Source organism: Seriola lalandi, unplaced genomic scaffold (genome assembly GCF_002814215.2).
Source record: "Seriola lalandi dorsalis isolate HSWRI2012SDOR001 ecotype SW California unplaced genomic scaffold, Sedor1 jcf7180002054901, whole genome shotgun sequence".
NCBI lineage: Eukaryota > Metazoa > Chordata > Actinopteri > Carangiformes > Carangidae > Seriola > Seriola lalandi.
In genome coordinates, this window is record NW_019525453.1 from 1,227,718 (window position 1) to 1,247,750 (window position 20,033).

Consider the following 20,033-nt stretch of genomic DNA (forward strand, 5'->3'; position numbering starts at 1 on the left):
TTCGGTGAAAATACAGTTTATTTTCAGAGACGACAAAATTAGACATTGACCCATAAACTGCTAGGGACCAGTTAATGAAGCTCTCTGGTAAGATTCCTGTACTCTTAAAAGGGGCTCTGTCTTTTTCACCACACATCAGGTTAGATTTCAAAATGACAACATGTGTTACTCTTCACATGTCTTTCATTAAAAGCAGCACAGAACATATTCCTAACAACATTTACAGATGTGTTCAATCTGACAGCAAAACAGAATATGAAACAGCTATTGAGCAATACAGACGCATCATGTCGGCTCGGACACACATTTCCAACATGTGATGACGTAATGAGAAATGATCGTATTCTGAGACATTATTACAATGACGCTCAGTAGCTGAATTCCTGAACTCAATTCTCCGATCTTCATCACAAGGTGAATAAAAAAATTTAAAAAAGCAACAAAAGATTTTATCGCCAAATGAGAACTGTGACGGAAAACAGCATGGCTGACATTTCATTGTGTACAAGTCCCTGGATTTATAAAGATACGTGTGTATGTAGTGATTTAGTGTCGGCTCAATGCAAAATCAGTACATCACTCACTGTTTTATACTGATCAGGTAGTCTTCAGTCAGTCATGCAGAGCCTAAAAGGTGTTGCTAGAATGAATCGATAGCTCAATTGTTAAAGTAATTTGTGAAGCAGAAATGCCTCAGATGTGACTATTTGCTTTATAAATTGAATAACTTTATTGACTTCTAGTTTGACTTGAGCTCTGGTAAATGTGTTCACAGAAAAATCATTACTTACAAACCTAATCATAAGACTTCTGGTCTACAAATACTCAAATAGTAGGGTTTTCTACTAAATAGGTTTATGAAGAGACAAAAATGATCAATATATAAACAATACACTGCATATCCTGAGTGAAGTCAATCACAATCTTTTTTAGTGAGAAATAAACTGACAGTGATTGTTAAGTCCATTTTTCAGTAGTGGACATACAAAACTTCCTACTACAGTTCTAGAGAAAGGGCAGCAAAATTGTGACTGCAGGGTAACACAGACTCTGTTATTGTATTTTCCAGCCTGTCAGCTCGATTTTCTCTGGCCTACTGACATTGAAGTAACCGACTTTGTCTGACTCTGCTCTTTGTGTGGCCTAGTCTCTATATCTACTACAGTCTGAGGCTCAGACAAACACTGTAACCACAGTGAAAACCAGTAGCTTACCACTAATATCTATATCTTTTGGGCTTAGGAGCCTTGTCACCGCAGTATTCTGTTACATGCTCTTACACAGGTTTACACCAGGTAATAAGTTACCAGCCGCTTCTGGATCAGTTTAGTTGTCATATCTGTGTTAATTGAAAATGACCATCATCAGCCTTCATCTCTCTATACAACCTTATTTAGCACTTTGTAGCTTTGTTTTCAAACGTGCGGTATAGATAAATATTTCTCTTCTTCTGATATTAAACTGTTCTTGCTCATTTTTTCAGGTTCGGCCTTGGCTGTGTTATAAAGAATTTGCTTTTATGTCACTGAGAAAACTTGCTCAAAGCTCTTTCAATTTGTCATTGATTTCACAGCAGCTGCCTGAATGTAATCCTGTCACCAAAAAGCAATTTTCAAAGCCTGTGATAATGAAACAGTATCGATCCTAAAGCCTCGTCTCAGGGTTGATATCCTGTTCAAACTTACTAGAACTATTTTTGTATAAAGTAAACTGATGATGTATCATGACTTTCTTTAGGATTCTCCTTTCCCTTGCCTCCCTCCACAGAGGTCACAGGTCAGGGTCGGCTACAGAACAGCACCACTGGACCTGGTGCAGTAGGCATTCAGTGTCTCGCTGACATGAGGCCTGAACCTTTTACTGATGGTCCTTTTACAAGACGGTCCATCACTCACTACTCTCCAGCCTGCTGCACAAAAAAGTGTTTTTGAAACCATGTTAGTGTTTCCTCTCTCCGGGGTGCAGCTGTTACACTCGTCAGTTCCCCCTGACACAAACACTGTACACTCAGACTGTCTGGAGAGCAATTTACAGAAAAAGAACAACCTTTACTTCAGGACCTTCAGAATCGAGTCTCAGAGCTGCCTCTCTTCAGTGTGTTGCTGTTAAACTCATCATGCTCAAAGCTCAGATTATTATGCGACCTCGATATCATTAGCAGCTTCTCACGCTTACTATAGTCACGCCTCGCTGTCACAGACGATGACACATCCAGCAGCCGCTCCCCTTGCTCCTCCCTGTCCTCCAGCCGCATGTAGCCTTTACTGCTGCCCCGGTTGCCACTGTTACTGCGGCTGCTGTTGCTACGGTCAAGGCGGGGCCAGCTGGGGTGCTTCCGCTGCTCCGGATGCACGCTGAGCATGCTGGGCCCGCGCTCCAGGTCCAGAGATTTGGAGTGGCTGCTGAGCATTTGCAGAGATGAGTTGGAGCCAAAGTCACTCCTTGCTGCTCCAGGGGACAGCCAGCAGCCTGAGGTAGAGGAGGGAGCAGGGGAGAGGGAGGAAGAGGAGATAGAGGAGCAGTGGGAATAGGAGGAGGCGGAGTTACTCCGGTGTAAACTCGGCGGTTTGGAGGCCTTGGCAACAGATGCTACAGGGACCGCCAGAGACTCCATTGAGCTCAGGGGCTGTGACCTCTCTCCCTCTCTTCTCTCTCCTCCTCTGTCCTCCTCAGTAATCACCTCCATCTCCGGTTCATCAATAACGCAGTTGTTGAGTTTTATAACGGGAAGGGTAAATGCAGAGATAGAGGAGGAGACAATTGAGCGAGCATGGTGTCCTCCCTTCTCCCCATCTCCGTCCATCGACCACTGATGTCGAATGGAATCCGAGTGAGTGAGCCCGAGCCCTGGGCCACAGAAGGGACGATCCTTGTAGAGCGGCGCCAGCAGGCCAGCGAAGCTACAATCCAACTTAGCCTGATCCCTGTGTCTGTGAAACTCCTCATCCCCTAACAGCACCTCCTCCTCAGTAGAGCCCCCACCGGCAATTCCCCCTGCCCGAGAGGAGAAGGCCAGAAGGGAGTTGCTGGCAGCTCCAAAGGTTCGTAGGTCGCCAACCTCTCGGGCATAGGTGCTGTTGCGATGATGCTGTTGTTTTTGCTCTTTCTGCCTTAGGCGATGGATGTCAATCACTGTGGAGTACATGTCTCTCATATGGATTATCTAGTGCAGAAGAAGAATATATTATAAGCAGCAGTAGTATTCATCTTTGGATTACCTGACAATATATTTAATATTCCACCACAACCAATTATTATTCTACAGTTTTGTTTTGATACAGTTTGTTTGTTTCTCACATTGATTACCTGGAAGGGAGGAAGAGGGGATGAATTGAATCAGGGAGGGGAAGGAGAGGGCAAAAGAGCAGAGGAACAGAGATAAGGGTGGAAAGAGGCTGGGGGAAATCTGATCTGCATCTTAGTTATGTAAAGATGATGAATATGGATGATTGCAGTGTACATGCTCCTCACTTTGTAGAGAGTGGGGGCAGAACAGAAATGAGAATACAGGAGAGTAAAAGGAATATTAACTACAAGTTCTACTGACTTATCTTTATATTTGTGTTTAATATGAATCTGTGTGAAATATTAGCTCAGAAACTTTTCTAAATTCAGTTTGTGTCAGATGACCCACAAATTCTATGAATAATTGTAGTATTTGACTTCACCGTGTCCACTTAGAAACCGTGTTTCAGTATGTGTGAGTGGATCTGCTAATTTCTACCATACCTTTGTTTCTCTGTCTCTGTTTTCATGAAGTATGGCATTAGCACAGATGAAGATAAAAATCCCAATGCCCATGGTGAAAGGCCCGAACATCTTCATCCTCTCAGAGTGCCGATGCTGTTCCAGGAAGCGTGTCAGAGCTCCCCCGGTCTGTTTGGAGGGCGTACCTATGTGCACAAGACGTGGAGGGTTGGAGCCATTTAATATTAGGAGTCAGAAATCAGATTGTGATCACCTTGTTCTTTCCTTACCTTGCACATTATGACTTGTGCTGGAGTTAGCCATTTCCCCGTCTGTGACAGATATGTGAGCCCCATTTCCATCACCTGTGGAAGATGTTTTCGCTCCTCCAGCAGTAGCTGTCTTAGATCCCCCTCTGGTCACCGATTTGGCTGAGGGCATGGTTTCACTGTGCGGCCAGTAACCCAGTGTCGCCATGCCGATCCCTATGGCTAAGATGACCAGTCCGAGGAGAAGGAAAAACCCAGAGGCGGAGTAGAGGCGGAGCCTGCCGCGTACCACCACAACATCAGTGCGTCGCTTTCTCTTTCTAAATGGAAAGTTTGTAAAGAAAACACATTCAAAGTTTATTTGCAGTCACAGGTCCTAACAACCTTTGTAATAACATTCAGTTTGTGAAAATAAGGCTCAGTTGATCACCTGGGGGCGGCCTCTGGGGCGGGGTTTCCTAGGCCTGGGGATGTAGGTGGTATGGGTCGGTGCTGAGAGCGGGCAGAGTCTTGGCGTTTTAGCTTTGCCAAGCCTGTTAGCACACCTGCTGCTGCAGTCATACTTAACCTGCAGGTACACATGCAGATACACATTAGCCATGAGTGTAAAATGTACTGTATGTCCAGCATCTGTTGTGAGGGTGTGTTTGTGCCCAAGGCTGCGGGAGGACCAGTGACTTAGAGCTGATGTTTTCTGGTCTTTTGTACACACACTCAAAAAGATGCAACTCATTAAAAAAAAAAAAAAAAAACATCCATTTGGTAGAGGCACAGATACACAGACATTCACATATGCATTCCACACAGCCAAAGTCTCCCAGATGGTCTGAATATAGGGGGTGTAAAACACTTAATATTCATCTCCCACAATCAAGCAGATTGAACCAGCTCCAAGGGATCACAGCTCTGTTTCTCTTATTTTATACAAGAGTGTCACATCACATACAGCAGTGACTCTTGCAAAGCTGCAGGTGACAGGTTTTTTACACACGTTTACAGGGAATGTGTGTCAGACTTCCGACGTCTCTCCAAGTTCAAGAAATGCTATTTACAGCCAGGCAGTGATAGACGTACACATACGAAACACCCGGTACAACGATACGCTCTGTTCACTGACGATGTTTTGTTGTTTAATGTCAGCTTTGAAGATAATGTGGACACGACAGGCGTGTGCATGTGTGCGCGTGTCATACATTTATTTTTGCTGGATGTTTGTTTACTGTGTTCTTCCTGTGTGTATGAGAGAGTAACTCAGACACACAGACTGTCTTGGACTGCAGTTTATTTATTTTGATTTACATCCCGTATTTACTGCATTTGCATTGTTATTGTTGCCGTTATTAGCATTATTTACATTGTTGTTGCTGTTATAAAACAGGAAATGCGGACCTGCAGTTCATCATATTCAAATGAATCATAGCCTCTCTGCTCACCAGCTGCTCAGATGTCTATTAATAGTTATTAGAAGGAGGAGGTCTTAAAACAAACACAGGCTTATTTTGAGAGTCTTCATTTGGGTTTAAATGCCTGTTAATCTGGGCTCATGAACATTAGCATTGTCTTGTTTAGCACTAAGAGGATTAAATAGACTATATTACAATATTAGAAGGTAGTGAATTTGAATGGAAATTCAAAGTATTCCTCTTCAGAGTAATTTCATAGCTACAGGTTGATTTTCTTGCTCTGCTCCTGAACTTTGAAATTGTAGATGAAAATATAAAACAGCTGACATAATGTCACCAGAGTGATCCGCGGCAGTTCAGGCTCAGCTGCCACACGATCACCAGTGAATAGCTGTAGCTCTGTTCAGCGTTCCTGCTGACAACCTTCCTGACATTTTTAAATGTTCTGCTGCTGTAGAACATTTTAAAAACGTCAAATGTCCCTAACCATGAGTATTATTTTTTTGGGTATGAGACTCACCAAGGTCATGAGCAAAAGATTCTCGACTAAACTTCTAGGTTTGGTCGAGAATCTGAAATGGGACTGTGATGCATTATTAGCAGCTAGAATACAATTGTGAGACATTATCTGGAGTTGAATGTGCTCGCGATGCATTATCTTCAGTTGCAGAGGGGTAAACGTTTCACAGTGAGTGTATTTATTTGGTGCCAGTTTGTGTGTAAGTCTGTGCATGTCTGTGTATATAAGGGGAAATAACAGATTTAGCATGGGAATGAGAACACACCCATGACCTTCATCTGCCTATTTTATAATTTCTGTCTCCCTCCTTGCTTCCATATCTCCCTCCATCTCTCTTTCTTCCCTCTCTCTTCCATCCTCACCCTCAGTCTGTCTGCTTATGCTTTCTGGTTGTGACCCTGAATCTTTTTTTTTTTTTTTTCTTCTCCTTGCCTCCTTTTCCTCCACCCCAGCTGACTTTCTCATCTTATCTCTCCCTTTTTGTCTCTCTCATCCTCCACCCTCTGTCCTCTTGGATCTATTTTTAATCTGTCTCTAATTTTAATTTTCTTCTATTTGGTCCTCTTTCTCACTTCCTTCCTTTCTTTTCATCTCCATATCTCAAAGCCTTAAAGTCTGATTTAAGATTCTAAGTCAGACAGAGCTTTTAAAGTAACAGTGAATCACACATAAGACCAGACGTTCTCTCCTCCTCTCCTCTTTTTAATGTACTTTTCATGCCAATCATCATATTGGTAACACTGCTGTAGGAAAGTGATTTAACACAGATGGTGAATCACACAAGGGCAAACACAACCAGCCTCTCTTCTCTGGTTTTCCTGCGCTCTCGCTCACTCTGTCTCTCTCTACTTGATTTTCTCCTTTCGTTCCTTAGTGTGCGTCAGACAGGAACCCACACAATGTTTCAAGAGCAGGGGGAGAGATTTCCTCCGTTTACTGAAAGTGGAGAAAAGGATGGATGGGAGAGCAGGAGGAAAGGAGACAGGAGGTGACAAAAAACATGAGAGGAAAAGATCACAACAGAGACTCAGGAACAGGAGAAGAACAGGGTTAAAAAAAAAAAAGGAAGAAGGATATAGAAGCAGATATTTGCAACAGTGCATCTACCTGGGTGCAACACTGAGTCATAACCAGAGACTGAAAGCCTACACTGAAAAAACAATGGTGAAAACTGTTTTGAAGCTTGTTTAGAGGAGACAAAGTGAGGATGGAAAGAAGACAGGAAGGCCTGACAGTAGAGGAGAGGAAAGTGAAGTGCTTTTCCTGCCTATGACGGGACAGAGGCAGAAAACAAGCTTAGTGCTTGTGTAGTTTTAACAAGGCTGGTGTAAGAAATAAGTGGTGCAGACAACGAAATGCTGTCCTAACAGACACGCCGACAGCCTAATGAAAAACCACTCGGGCTCTGACACAGCAAGACTCTGTGCTGTGGAGAATCTGCAGTTACCACATGAAGTGACAGGTGCTCCACACCTGGTTGTTGAAACTCTATGTAAACCTTATTTATGCCAGCAGAATACCTTCATGAAATAATCCTTCAGTGTTTTGTGTTTTAGTCTTTAGAGGACAGAAAACTTGCTGTTTTCTGCAACTTTTCTTTTTTTTTTTTTTTTTTTTTTGAAATTATCACATGCTAATCATGCACAGACTCTATGAACATTAATGTTAGTTTTTTTTCACCTCCTATCAGATAAAACTTATAAATAATGTGAAATCCGCTGCTTTATTTTCCATTTCGCTGCCTTCATGAGCAGTTTTCTAAATTAGTGTTAAATGAATAATGAATTAGCTGTCGTGTGATCCCCTTAATAATGACTAAATTGCTTCCGCTGTTTATCTGTGCATACACAAAGTAAGGCAAGAAAACTATTAACACAATTTAATACAGCTTCCTCCCTCCAGGGAGCAGATTTTACTCTTTTACTAGTGACATTTAACCATTTACTGACACTCTTACATGAGTTACATTAAAAAATAATAATAATAAAAATTCCCACTACATCAGCAGACATTTCACCTTCTACACTGTAGCACTTCCTGTGTGAAACTGCTCTGCATGTGCTGCGTCTTTGTGCGGGGAGATGCCTTTTGTAGCACGATAACGACAAGTAACCTAATCTATAGGAGACGTCACATGACGCATTGTCCCTATAGCAACTACATGTGCCGCTGCTAGGTGACACGTTTCTATAGCAACTACCAGATGTGTGCACAGGAATGACAGGTATATCATTAAGACTGTATCCTGTCAACAAAGGGACATTTCCCATATATCATTTTCAGTTATATTTCTATTTCCATGTGCAAATATTGGGCAAAAACAAACGTTCATGTCAGAGCATATGGTCTTTTGCAGCTATTTTATAGAGGTGTGATGGGGGGGGCAGTCAAAGATGCAGGAGGAGAATTGGGGACAGAATGGAGGGAGAGATAAGGGAACTGGGAAGTAGGATGAAATGAGAAGAGGAGGTGGTGAAAGGGAGACACCAACGATGAAGACAGAGGGTGAGAGCGACAGAGAGCTTGGCATGAAAGGTGCTTGCAAAAAAAAAAAAAAACCTGCATTTTCTGACTCTCAAGCGTTAGCATTGCGTTAAGGGTGTTAATTACATCTTGTTTATGCGATTTGTGCTAAAGCACTCCAGTTCTGCCGTCTCTAGTCCCACACATTACAGAGGAAACCACTAAGAGAGTGGAAGAGGAAAGCGAACAAGGCAGATGGTGCAGACAGAAAAACAGAAGACGTAGGATACGGAGGAAAGTAAAGATGCAAGAAAATCAGGAGGGGGAAGACAGGCAGAAAGAGAAAAGAGGAAGTGCTTTGATCTACATGTAACAAACTCCAGAGACTTTTTTTGACTCTAGAAGCTGGCTGAGAAAAAGTGTGTCTCAAATGAGTCACTTCAGTGAGCTGTGTACTAACACGTCATGGAGAAAGACATTGAATATGGACACAGATGGCGTAAGAAGGAAAGCAGCAAGGAGAGATGTAATAAGAGAGGAATGAGTAGGAAGATAAAAATGGAGCCTGGTGGGGAGAGAAAAATTGGCATCCATTACAGTATGTCTCCCATTATAGTTAGAGTGGGTCTAACTATGTGTTTTCTTTTCTATGTCATAAACTGCTTCGGTAAGATTAACTCAGGCCAAATTGCTCTAATAAATGTGAAAAAAAAGGGACTGTATAGTTTTTTCCTCCTGGTCTGGACTTTAATGGAGAGACAGACAAGCCCCCTGTTGCTGCAGTTAAGGTCACCTGCCATAATATCATGGAGCTGAGAGTCAAACATGGAAACATGGAAGACTACCCTCCAGAAAACACTAGGGTTAGGTCCTGTCTCAGGGTATTTTGGAAAAAATTTGAAGTTTGGCAAATGTTCAGTGCAGTTTACTTCCTGCTCTTTTCCAAAGCCTGGTGGAACAGTATCTGATTTTAGTACAACCAGTTCTTGACATCACTTTTACCTTGAAGTACTATAAAATAAAGTGTTTCATTTCAAGTACACCTATGCCACAGTCAAGCACAAACACAGTTCAGGGTGGTGGAAAAGAAAGGTATACGTCCATAGACAGAGGAATATAGTGTAATGTGTTTTCTTGTTATTCAAGTGAAACACAACTAAGTTATTCAGTGGAACTGCTGTCATAACTCTGCCTGTCTGCCATTAAAGGTTAGGTCCAATAAATTATAGTAGCTATAATACTGTATGGTATAATATAGTACAGTATAGTATAGTATTGTATAGTACAGTATAGTATAATATAGTACAGTATAGTATAGTACAGTATAGTAAAGTATAGTACAGTATCAAGTGTTAAAGGATCAGACTGTTGGTTGGTTTTTTTGTGTTTACTTCACTAACTGCAAACTGTGTACACTTTGTATTACATGAATCAGCAGATAATTACTTTACCAAATGGGAGCTGGGAGGAAATGCAGTTACAATCTGCGATCCTCTTAGCTGGTGCCTTCCAAAAACTATCAGTCTATAATGGAAGAAGAAGTTCACATGATCCTTCCTGCGCTAGCCGTGTTTGCTTTTTTTGGGGGGACAAAATTGCTCACAGATGTAATGCTTTTTGGCAGCTGAGTCTCAAATGTTGGATGTCCATAATGAAGCTCCCATAAACACACTAATATGGATGAGTATTCGAAGCAGACCCAGCAGCAATTGCATTTCTCCATAATGACAGTGTATCTAAGGAAACTTCCTGTGAGGGATTATCTAAGGATGTGTTATTGTTCTAAGGTGATTTTCACTGAAGGGAAACCGACAGCCGCCTATAGCGCTGAAGGTCACAAATTAAAATCTGTGTCGTGTACTTTAGAAAATGGTCAGCAGTTTGAAACAATGCTACATCACAGTTATTATGATCCTTTAAAGATGGGTATGCAGTATGTGACAGGCAAGGTGGAACAGAGCGATGAGATGACATATGACACAAAGCTGTGACATGGATTATAACACATGATGTCACCTGCAGCAGGAAAAGATCAGTCACACGTGGCACTAATTTACTTTGCTCATCCCTGCTTTTCCAGAAAGGTCAGAGTTCATAGATGGCTGCAGAGAAACAAAAATGTCCCAGATGTCCCGAACAGCCCTCCTCTGTCTGCTGAACTCCAGACTTTTCCTTCTTTTTTAAAAGCTGGTGTATGTCTTGTGGAATATTCTGTCAGTCACTTGTGACACTAGTTTTGTCCTGAAGAAGGGCGAGGACAGCTAAGGCAGCCAACTCCCATGTGAGATGGTTTGTTGTTTGAAGGAAAGGCCCGGCTCTCCTTGACTAAAGGGAGAACTAAAGCAGATGTTTTCCCAAAAGATAAAGACTTCCTCTACAATCTGTGCCCTTTGATAGTTAACCCAGATATGTTACAGTCCTAAACTTGTCACTAGGCCAAACTGAAAATTCTGCACAAGCTGTTCTTTCTGAGCCTAAAGTCACTAAACCATAAGATGAATCCCAATATGCACAGACACACAAGTGTTTTCAGTTATTCTGCTTGATTATGCCGCATTCACAGTCTCCATGGTAGAGATGTTAACACGTTTATGATGTCATCATACAACATATGGATATAATAGAGACCCCCCCCCCCCCAAAAGAAAAAAAACAACTTTCTAAGTCATAATCATAACTCAGATGTTGACTTGAAGAGGATTTACGGATAAGAAACTGCTAAAGATTCGACGAGAAGGCAACATTACCCCTCCCCTCAGGCTGAAGGTGGGTGAGGTACAGTGGGAGTTACATGAGGTTGGCAAACTGCATTAGCAGAAAGATTAATGAAAGTGTAAGTTCCCCTCCCTAAACAAGTGCAACTGGAGCCAACAGGAAAGAGAGGAAGATGTCAATTAAGCTCAGTCTGTACACACCCACACAGTCCTGGGAGCAGTTATCCTATCTTCCAGTGTTGAATCGGTTCACCGTGTTCATCATCTCGTTTTCCACCCTGATTATAACTGTTAGTTTTGGTCTGGCTGATTGTGGCTCCTGAATAATCAGATCACTTGAGCCTGATATCCTGGGCTTGTTGCTCAGCCGGGGGAAGCAGACTGCCATTTGGTTTATGGGATTTAAAGGTGTTTCATGTTTCCTTTTTATTTGATCCCAAGTTCCTTTGGAAATTGGTTGTCGTTAAAAAAAGAGGCGAGGGATGAAAAGAGGACAGAAAACACGGTGCAGATCGAGGAGGAGGAATTTGTATCAGAGGTAAAAAAAAAAAAAGAATAGCAAAGTATAAACAGATAGCGAGCGTGTGTTTGTGCATTGCTTTACTCCTACAGACTAACTGTCAAAGGTGAGTCATCTGTCTGGAGAATATGTCACTTTGTGTTTTCCCACTGACCTTTTGGCAGCGCATTTTCTGATGCAACCACTCAAGTGTCAATTCCAGCACCTTCCTCACCATCTTGTTTATCTTTTCCCTATCCCATTTTTTTTTTTTTTTTAAGTCTTGGCTTCCTTCACACTGGATCAGTGTCATTACCTCCTGTGATAAATTCAGCTCTACTCAATTGAATTAAGTTCTGAATTCAATCAGAAGATGCTCCGGTCAAAAGTGTGTGTGTGTGTGTGAGAGTGTGCATGTGTGAGTGAGTGTGCGTCTGTGTGTTGATGTACTGGAGTGAGCCCCCTGTTGATCTGAGCAAAATGACTCATTCTGTCTTCCTCACAGTCGCGATTGTCAGTCAGTCACCCACACTCATCCTGAGGCACGAGGTGTCCCTGTCTGCCCTGCAGCAGTGATAGGCAAACTGCAGACCTGGGACCTGTGTGGGGTCCATGTAGGGATACTAAAGGCGCGTTCTCCACAGTTTAAGAAATAATTGAATTCTGCCAATGTTTTGTTTTCAATAAGATAACTTCTTATTCAATTTGGCTGTTGAAACACTGTCAGAGCAAACTGTATTTCTGCCTCAAATCAGATAAAGTAGAATATTTTCCTCAGATGGGGGTCTCTAGGAAGAAATCTGGGCTTGCACACTGTCACTGTAGTTACAAAGTAAAGCCAGTGCTGACCTACCAGAGGGGTGTTTAAACAGGATTATCCAGTTAGCTTGATATCTGTGAAGGAGGATTAGTCGATATGTCGCCTGAGTTCTTAATGAATCTCAAATTAAACTCGGGTGCATTTCTGTGTAAAATGTTTGGCAGCGAGAGATGTTTCATTACGAGCCATTTGGCTCTGTGAGTTATCCTAGTTATTCCTAGTTTTTTAAACGGCTCTCAAGGTGAGAGTTACTCCTAATTCACAGTGACAGAGCATCTGTTGTTAAAATTCCTCTTCACTGTAAAATGTGTTTTGTTTATTGTGACTCTACGCGGATGTGTGACCCTGACGGTGCAGAACGATTTCATTTATGAGCAGCGCTTGGCTCTAAAAAGCTGTTTTCACATACATCAAGTTTCCTTGTGCTCGCCTTAAATCCAAGTTTAACACGTGTACCTATGAGCAGGATTTTGTGACATCACAACTGGAAGCCAATCATGATCATTGGATGTGAGTGTGATGTTGAAACGTGTAGCATTCAGGGAAAATACTGCAAGAATTGACTTTTTAAGTGAAATAGGAGACATTTTGTGTCCAGTAGTTAAACTTTTGAAACAAAAAACATTTGTATATTTATAGATTCTGATTGTTTTTTAATGAGGGGGGAGGAGCAGGGGAAATTTTTAAGATTCTTTGGAGAAAAGACCCCATACACAGTCTTATTCAAAGCTGAGTATTTATATATGTATTAAATAATGACTATGGGAGGGTTTAACATTAAAGGCTCACTGAAAATGACTGTTGACTCTTTAATGATGACCTTTGACCCTTCTTTGAAGGTGTAAATATTGTCATCATTCCTAGAGGAATTATTATGAGATCGAGAACAATGAAGAGATCATAAGAGTCCCTCCTCTCAATCAGTCACATAATAAAACACATGGTCAAAACACAATAGGCTTAACTAGACAACACTTAAGATGATCCTGTCCAATGAAATTACAGAAGAAAGATGACAATTACTGTAGATGTAGCTACTAATAGACTGTCAGTCTGTCAGAGGCTGATGGCTGATGTTATACTTCCCTGTGCATCAAATATTCAACAAAACCCAATTAAATATGGATGGAAATGAAGAGATAGACTGTGGAGCTGCCAACCTGAATCGTTTCATGGCGACTGTTTAGAGTTCGAGAGGTTAAACACAGCTCAGTACTAACCTTCACAAAAGACGAGTTTTCACTGTCACTGTGCCATTAGACATGGAGGGGGGTCCGGCTGTGACCTGAGGGAGGGTAAAAAGCCATCTTCCACTCTGAGGGCTACTTCCACTGAAATGCCATGCCGGAGAAAATGAAGATGACAGGAGACAGCTCCCATGCAGGGCTGGGAAACAGCAGCACAGTCTTTACTACATCCAAGGTCTTTAATGGAGACTCTGTACTGACATACCTACAGTTTGTCTGAGTCAAATTAAAAATGTGTCTCTTTAGATGACTTTTATCAGCGTGGAGCACGTTTTACGCCATATGGAGAGTATGTGCGCTCAGGACAACGGGGACGGAGAAACACGCTCCTAATTACGACTGAGGGAAAATCCGTTATCACATGCCGCCTCGTTAAAGTCGTGAATGCTCAGCTAGTAATTCCCCGCGGAAAAATATTGTACTCCTTGTTTATTTGAGGCGGGAAAAAAAGTCCGCAAAAGCCACTCGTGTGATGTCCTTCCTGGTTGCCTTAATGCGTAAAACTATCGCTATTCCGGTTTTCGCGTCTATAAACTTGGTTTCACTCCAAGAACGAAGGAAAAGAAGCAGCAAGCTGTTGCGTTTTGAGGAAAATAGCGAGTGTACACCAGCCAGTAAAGCGTGTTTTTATCCCTCTCAGCCGGAGAGAGACGCGGCAGCTCCATCCAATTCCTCCAAAGCGCTTCTACGCTTGTGGGAATGTGAGAGGCTTCCTCACATGTGCGTGTGTGGGGGAGAGAGAGAGAGCGCGAGCGAGAGAGCGATGGGGGTGACTGGTTTGCATTCTGGGAAGGTAGTGGCTGTGTATGCATGTGTGTATGTAGTGTGTGTGTGTGTATCTGTGTTTATGGAGGGAAACGAGGCACTGTGCTATGCTTTTCTTGCATGTGTAGGGCGCAGATGATGAGGGGATGACTGATATTCGGGGACAACACAGAGAGAGGTCTTGCTGATGCACAGCAAGGAGAAAAAAAGGATCATCTTGTGGTGTTAAATGTATTTCTATGGGAGCAATAAGCAGCAGGGTTCTGACTACAGTATTAGCAAGAAAAGTATGTTTTACGTGTCGGACAGCAGCAGCATTGGCATAAGTTACTCCTGGTGTGTTCATGTGAGATATACATCAAGACCTCAGAGGTTAGGAATTATTAACAATCTCTGAGCACTGTGTTTTTGTCCAGTTTCTCTGCCTCCACACACACACACACACACACACACACACACACACACACACATGGAGGGCAGCAAAAACGTTGCAGATGTTGGCATGTGTGTTATTTCCTGTATTTACTTGCTGGAAGTTACTCAGTGAAAGTACATGAGCTGGAGCGAGGTGAGCAGAATGTAAGACAGACATTTGGGCAGATTTTTGAGCAATAAACTATAAGTGTGTGTACGTGTATGTGTGTGTGTGTCTGTATGTGTGGGTGGTGTATGTGTGTATGTGCGTGTGTGTGTGTGTGAGACAGTGAGACAGAGGGACTATTATTTGTTCAGATGGCTGAGATTAAGTTGGTGAGAAATGAACACCCTGAGGGCAGAGTCATACAGCTGAGCATGTGCACACAGAAGAAACACTCAGACACAATCATTAGGACACTCCTGGACCTCAAACCTTGACCAGGACATGCCTAACCTTAACCCGGACCTTATGTCTTACTATAGCACCCACTCTGTACCACACACACTAACAATGACCCCGTGGAGTCCTCAAGCATCAACACGTCCCAGCCCTTTCTGGTTTTTTGAGGTCTTGACGCACAAGCTAATGCATGTGGCAAGACTTGTACAGTACCAGCAGCTAGTTGAGGTTCATGTTGAAGTCGAAGTATCCCTGGTGCAGTGGTCAGTCGGTTGCTGTATTTACATTCCATAAAGGATCGAAATGAAAACAGAGTAGATAGGGGCAGAGAGAAACAGAACGACAGGAAGACGGCAAGAGCCTAGATGTGGAGAGAGAGAGAGTGTGGGAGAGAATGGCGAGGAAAAACAAAGCCTTATATTGTTGACGGTCACATTTTGTGTTTACAAGCCCACTTGGGATTATGGAATTTGCAAAATGTGTTGGCTTTTTGTGTTATAGGCTACTTATTGTAAGCAGTTGTGGTCAAGAGCCTGCAGCTCAATTATTAAAGGGAGGCTTTAATCGAAAGGAAAGAGGGAGGGGGAGAGAAAATGGGGGAGATGGAGGACAGGGGAAAGAGGGAAGACTTGGGGAGGAAGGACAAGCAGAGGAGGTGAAAATAAGAGAGGTGTTTCAAGTATTTTTGATCATTTGAAATGAGAGTATGTCAGTGGATGAAAAGATGATTGACAGTCCAGGGGAGTGGGGAGAGCCAACGGGAGGTTTACAGAGGTAATTTCAGGTTTAGTGATTGGAGAATTGTCCAGAGGAGGAAAGGAATATGTTAGACAACTGGTGATTATTTTCATGATATATTAATAATTTGTTCTATAAAATGTCAGAAATCAAAGGTGAAGTCTTCATCTTGTTTTGTCCAAAACCAAAAAAAAAACTGTTCAAACCCAATGATCAAAATACATGTTTTTCTCTCTTCGTCCTGGAAACCCTCTCCTCTCTTCCCTTCTAGTTAGTGTTGCCTATTTTTGTATCTTGAATGAATTATGAGGTCTCACTGTGTTTGTGGGACATAAAAGCCTGCACCACACACACAACACACACACACACACACACACATGCTGATGGAAATTGCATCCTCTCAGCTCCTACATCACTCCATGCTGACATGTAGGTCAATTATCCGCTGTGTTCTTTCCCCCTGTCTGTGTGTTGAACTGATTTTGAAAAAATTAAAAAAGAAAACGCATCATGAGAAGATCAGTGTGTTCATTTCTCTGCCTCCATGGATAAATCACAGATTGTTTAAACTCGCTCCTGAGTTGTAAACAGACTCTCTAGGTACAGGAGCTCACTGTTGAATTGTCTTTATCAGTCCAATTTTTTCATACTTCATAGGCTTTGAACTGGCAGCGTGTTTCAGAGAGGTTTCTAAATGTACTGCAACTGTTTCATTTGTTTTAACTAAATTTTTTTTGAAGGAAACAGGCTGCCAGTATTATAGCTTATTTTATTTTGACTCCTTGCAAAAATGTTTGTCATTTGAGGTTTAGTGCGGGCTTAATAATTCATAATTCCTGCAAATGTTTCACTGCTCTTGTTATTTCACCTCTGCTAAGCTTGGGCTATGTGGTACTGAGACAAGGATTTAGGGTCACCACGGTGATAATGTGTTTTTGAAATTGTCATGTTTATCAGCTGGTCTAATTCTCTTCAAGGGTAACAAAATCTACCTAATAGCGCCTCTAAAGCTCACTAATACTAACATTTATATCTCATTGATTTAATCTCTACAAAAAACAAAGTGTAAAAATGACATATCACTGTTTACAGGGAGGCTTATTTCCTGGATTTTGTTAGCTTTGAACAGAGCAAGGCTAGCCTTTTCCCACTGCCTCCAGTCTTTAAGCTAAGCTAAGCTAACTGGCTGCCCATATTTATCATAAAGACGTAAAGAGTAGCATCAGTCTTATCATCTAACTCATATAAAGAACATATATATGAAAATAAAACGTTGAACTTTTCTTTTAATCCCAGTTGTTGAATGTGTGCAATCCTATCTCGCACCATCTGCTGTCATTACTGCAGTTACACAGAGGAAGGAACGACACCACTGCACGATAATGAAAGGACTTTAACATCAAAGTAAAATTAATCATTGATCCAATATCTCTCAGTCCTATATTTGGAAACGTGTGTAGAGAGATATGTATGATTAGTTTCCTCTGAGCTTTATAGTAAAAAAAAAATAAACCAGACCACACACACACACACACACACACACACACACACACATATATACTTGGAGAAGAATAGTTATGACGTCTGTCTTGTTCTGCATGTGCCCTAACTCCTGTGCTCTCCATCACTATGGTTACAATGATGCAGGTTACGTGGTACCTCACACTCATACAAAGGCACACGTGCATATACCTTACCACACACACACGCACACACACACACAGACATAGACATGCGCAGGCTGTGACGCTGAAGAGTTGAGTTTCTTTAGCTATTTTTGGAGGCAGACAGGAAGTGTTGAACTGTCTTCGTGTCTGCATTGACTTTGGCTCCATCGCTTTCTTCAGTACTTTCTAGCTCTCTTTTCACCCCCTTGCTCTTTATTTTCATGAACAGATGATGGATGATCAGCAGCTGAAAGCTATCTCTCTCTCTCTCTCTATCTCTCTCTCGCTCTTGCTCTCTCTCTCTCTCACTCCGCTTCAGATTCTCCCTCTCTGTTCTGTTAAAAAATAAACACAGAGGAAAATGATTTATTATGCTTCTATCAGAAATCTACATTTGAATGGCGCATCTTATCTGTTGCTTCCAGTCCTGTGACTGTGGCGTTCTTGTTGTCATTGGTGGAGCTGTTCTCTCTGTGTTTGTGAGTCTGTGCTACCGCCTTGTGTTCATGTGAAGAACTGCCAGACAAATGTGTAATAGCGTCATTCTTGATGTTTTGATTGCATTATAAGCAAGACTCACCCAAACACACCTTCAAAATACATGTGAAGGTCATGTTAAGTTGTTGTGTGTTGGTATCAGGAGCTCAGTCAGTTGATGTTATTGTGGAGAATGTCTTTTTTACACTACAGGGTTGCAACAATTATTTCCATAATTAGTGATGAATTGTTGTATCCATAAAACTTTGTAAAATTGTGAAAAACTCAAATCATAGTTCCCCAAAGCACAGGGTGATATATTCAAATAGTTTATTTTCATCCTACTAAAAGACAAAAGACATTTAGTCTACTATCATTTAAGACAAAGAAAAGCAGTAAATCCTCACATCTAAGAGCAAATTTTTGAAAAGTTACTCAAATGACCAGTTGCTTATATTTATATTTGATGAATCAATCAATCAACTAAGCGTTTCAGCTCTACTTCATACCCACAAACTGTTCTCCTGCTTTATGCTTTTACTTTGGAGAGTGTATTTGTAGGAGATGAAGCAGTAACAGAAGGATGGAAGGGAGAGGAGAGGAGAAAAATGTGATGGAAGAAAGAAAACAAGATAGATACAATGGGAGACCTGAAAAAGACGAAGGATGGTAGAAAGAGGAATGAGTTGAATGAAGGGATGGAGGGATGAGAACAGAAGGGACAGCAGCGCATCCTGAAGTTTTAAATCTCAAAACCAGTTTCCTTCTTTTGGATCATGTGTATTTGAGCACACCTATACTAGAGTATGTTCAACTTTATCCCTTTTGGGATTTACTCAGTACTTACTTAGTAGTAATCCCATTTCTTCTAATCCCCGCACCCACCCTACCCCGAACATGCTCTCATACACACAAACACAACACATGTAGCCTAGATACTCTCATATAGACCAGCAGCCATTCATGTTGTTGGACTACTGCTGTCGTTGTTGTGGATTCACACTCATAAAACGCCATGGACCCTTCTCCCTCAAGACTACACCCAGTGATACCTGGGTAAGGACACTCTGTACGATGTCGGAAATGTGCTAGGAGAGAAAGTTAAGGTCTGTCGTTGTAGTCGCCTGTAAGGTGGCAGAGGCTCAATGCACAGCAAGTAGTTTATCAATATGTGTAATAGAGATAATTTGGTACTTGGTAACCAAATGTACCGTCTGTTTTCATAGATTTTTAACATTAGTAACCTAATCCACTGGATTACTTGAAGACAATGTAGTATTCACGGAGCTGCCATTGTTTAGGCTTTACTTCATCTGCTACATGCCGTTTAATGGAGTACAACAGGCAATTTATTCCAGTTTGTTGACTGGTATTTGAATTATGTCATCCTCGTTATAGTTATGATCAGCATTTAACTGTGTAGTTTATGAGGTTTGTCTCAAGTAGACTGTTGTTTATTACTTCCACGATTTTCAGTAATCAACCAAAACTCAACAGGGCTGAGCAGTGAATTTGAAGTCTCAAACCTGTCTTTTTTTGTTAAAGTACTGTCTGGTCGGAAGATGACAAAAACACACCAGAGAGTTAGCTAAGGTGTTTAGCTGTCTCTGAGGGTATTAGCATGAGCTCAGCTACTTTCCTGCTTTCAGACACACCCACATCCTGTCTGGTCAGGGCACAAAAATAGATCCCATGTGGCTCCAACTGAGCTGGCCAAATTAAATGTGGGCCACAGTTTAAAAACAAATCACAATTTATAATCACCGCCTCAGGATACAGACATGAATTCCTGTGATGTTTTGTCACTTCTATTTTCCAGTAACCTGGAGTAGGAGAGGAGGAGGCAAAAAGTAGTACAGGAGGATGAAACTAAAGTAGTTAATGCACCTTAGCATCATAAACGAGACAATGTCATGTCAACAGATAAACTCTAAATTAAATGCTATA

The 20,033-nt window shown here is 41.7% G+C and overlaps 2 protein-coding genes across 3 annotated transcripts in view; one reads left to right on the plus strand and one right to left on the minus strand.

Moving 5' to 3' along the window:
• On the minus strand, positions 1-14,347 carry tmem200a (transmembrane protein 200A). Its single transcript, XM_023429958.2, has 5 exons — positions 13,596-14,347; positions 4,387-4,524; positions 3,978-4,276; positions 3,730-3,893; positions 1-3,163 (listed from the first exon to the last, which is right to left on the minus strand). Exons 2-5 carry the CDS (start codon positions 4,515-4,517, stop codon positions 2,063-2,065), a joined length of 1,695 nt encoding a protein of 564 aa, XP_023285726.1. The 5' UTR covers positions 4,518-4,524; positions 13,596-14,347; the 3' UTR covers positions 1-2,062.
• Positions 11,365-20,033, plus strand: part of tmem244 (transmembrane protein 244) — a 12,919-nt gene continuing 4,250 nt past the window's right edge. The window contains exon 1 of one of the 2 annotated variants that reach the window (XM_087180382.1): positions 11,365-11,594. In XM_087180382.1, coding sequence (XP_087036508.1) covers positions 11,472-11,594 — 123 coding nt within the window. In that variant the 5' untranslated portion in view covers positions 11,365-11,471. Of the gene's footprint in view, positions 11,595-19,010; positions 19,143-20,033 lie in introns of those variants that run through there. The other variant, XM_023429959.2, reaches the window with a different exon arrangement.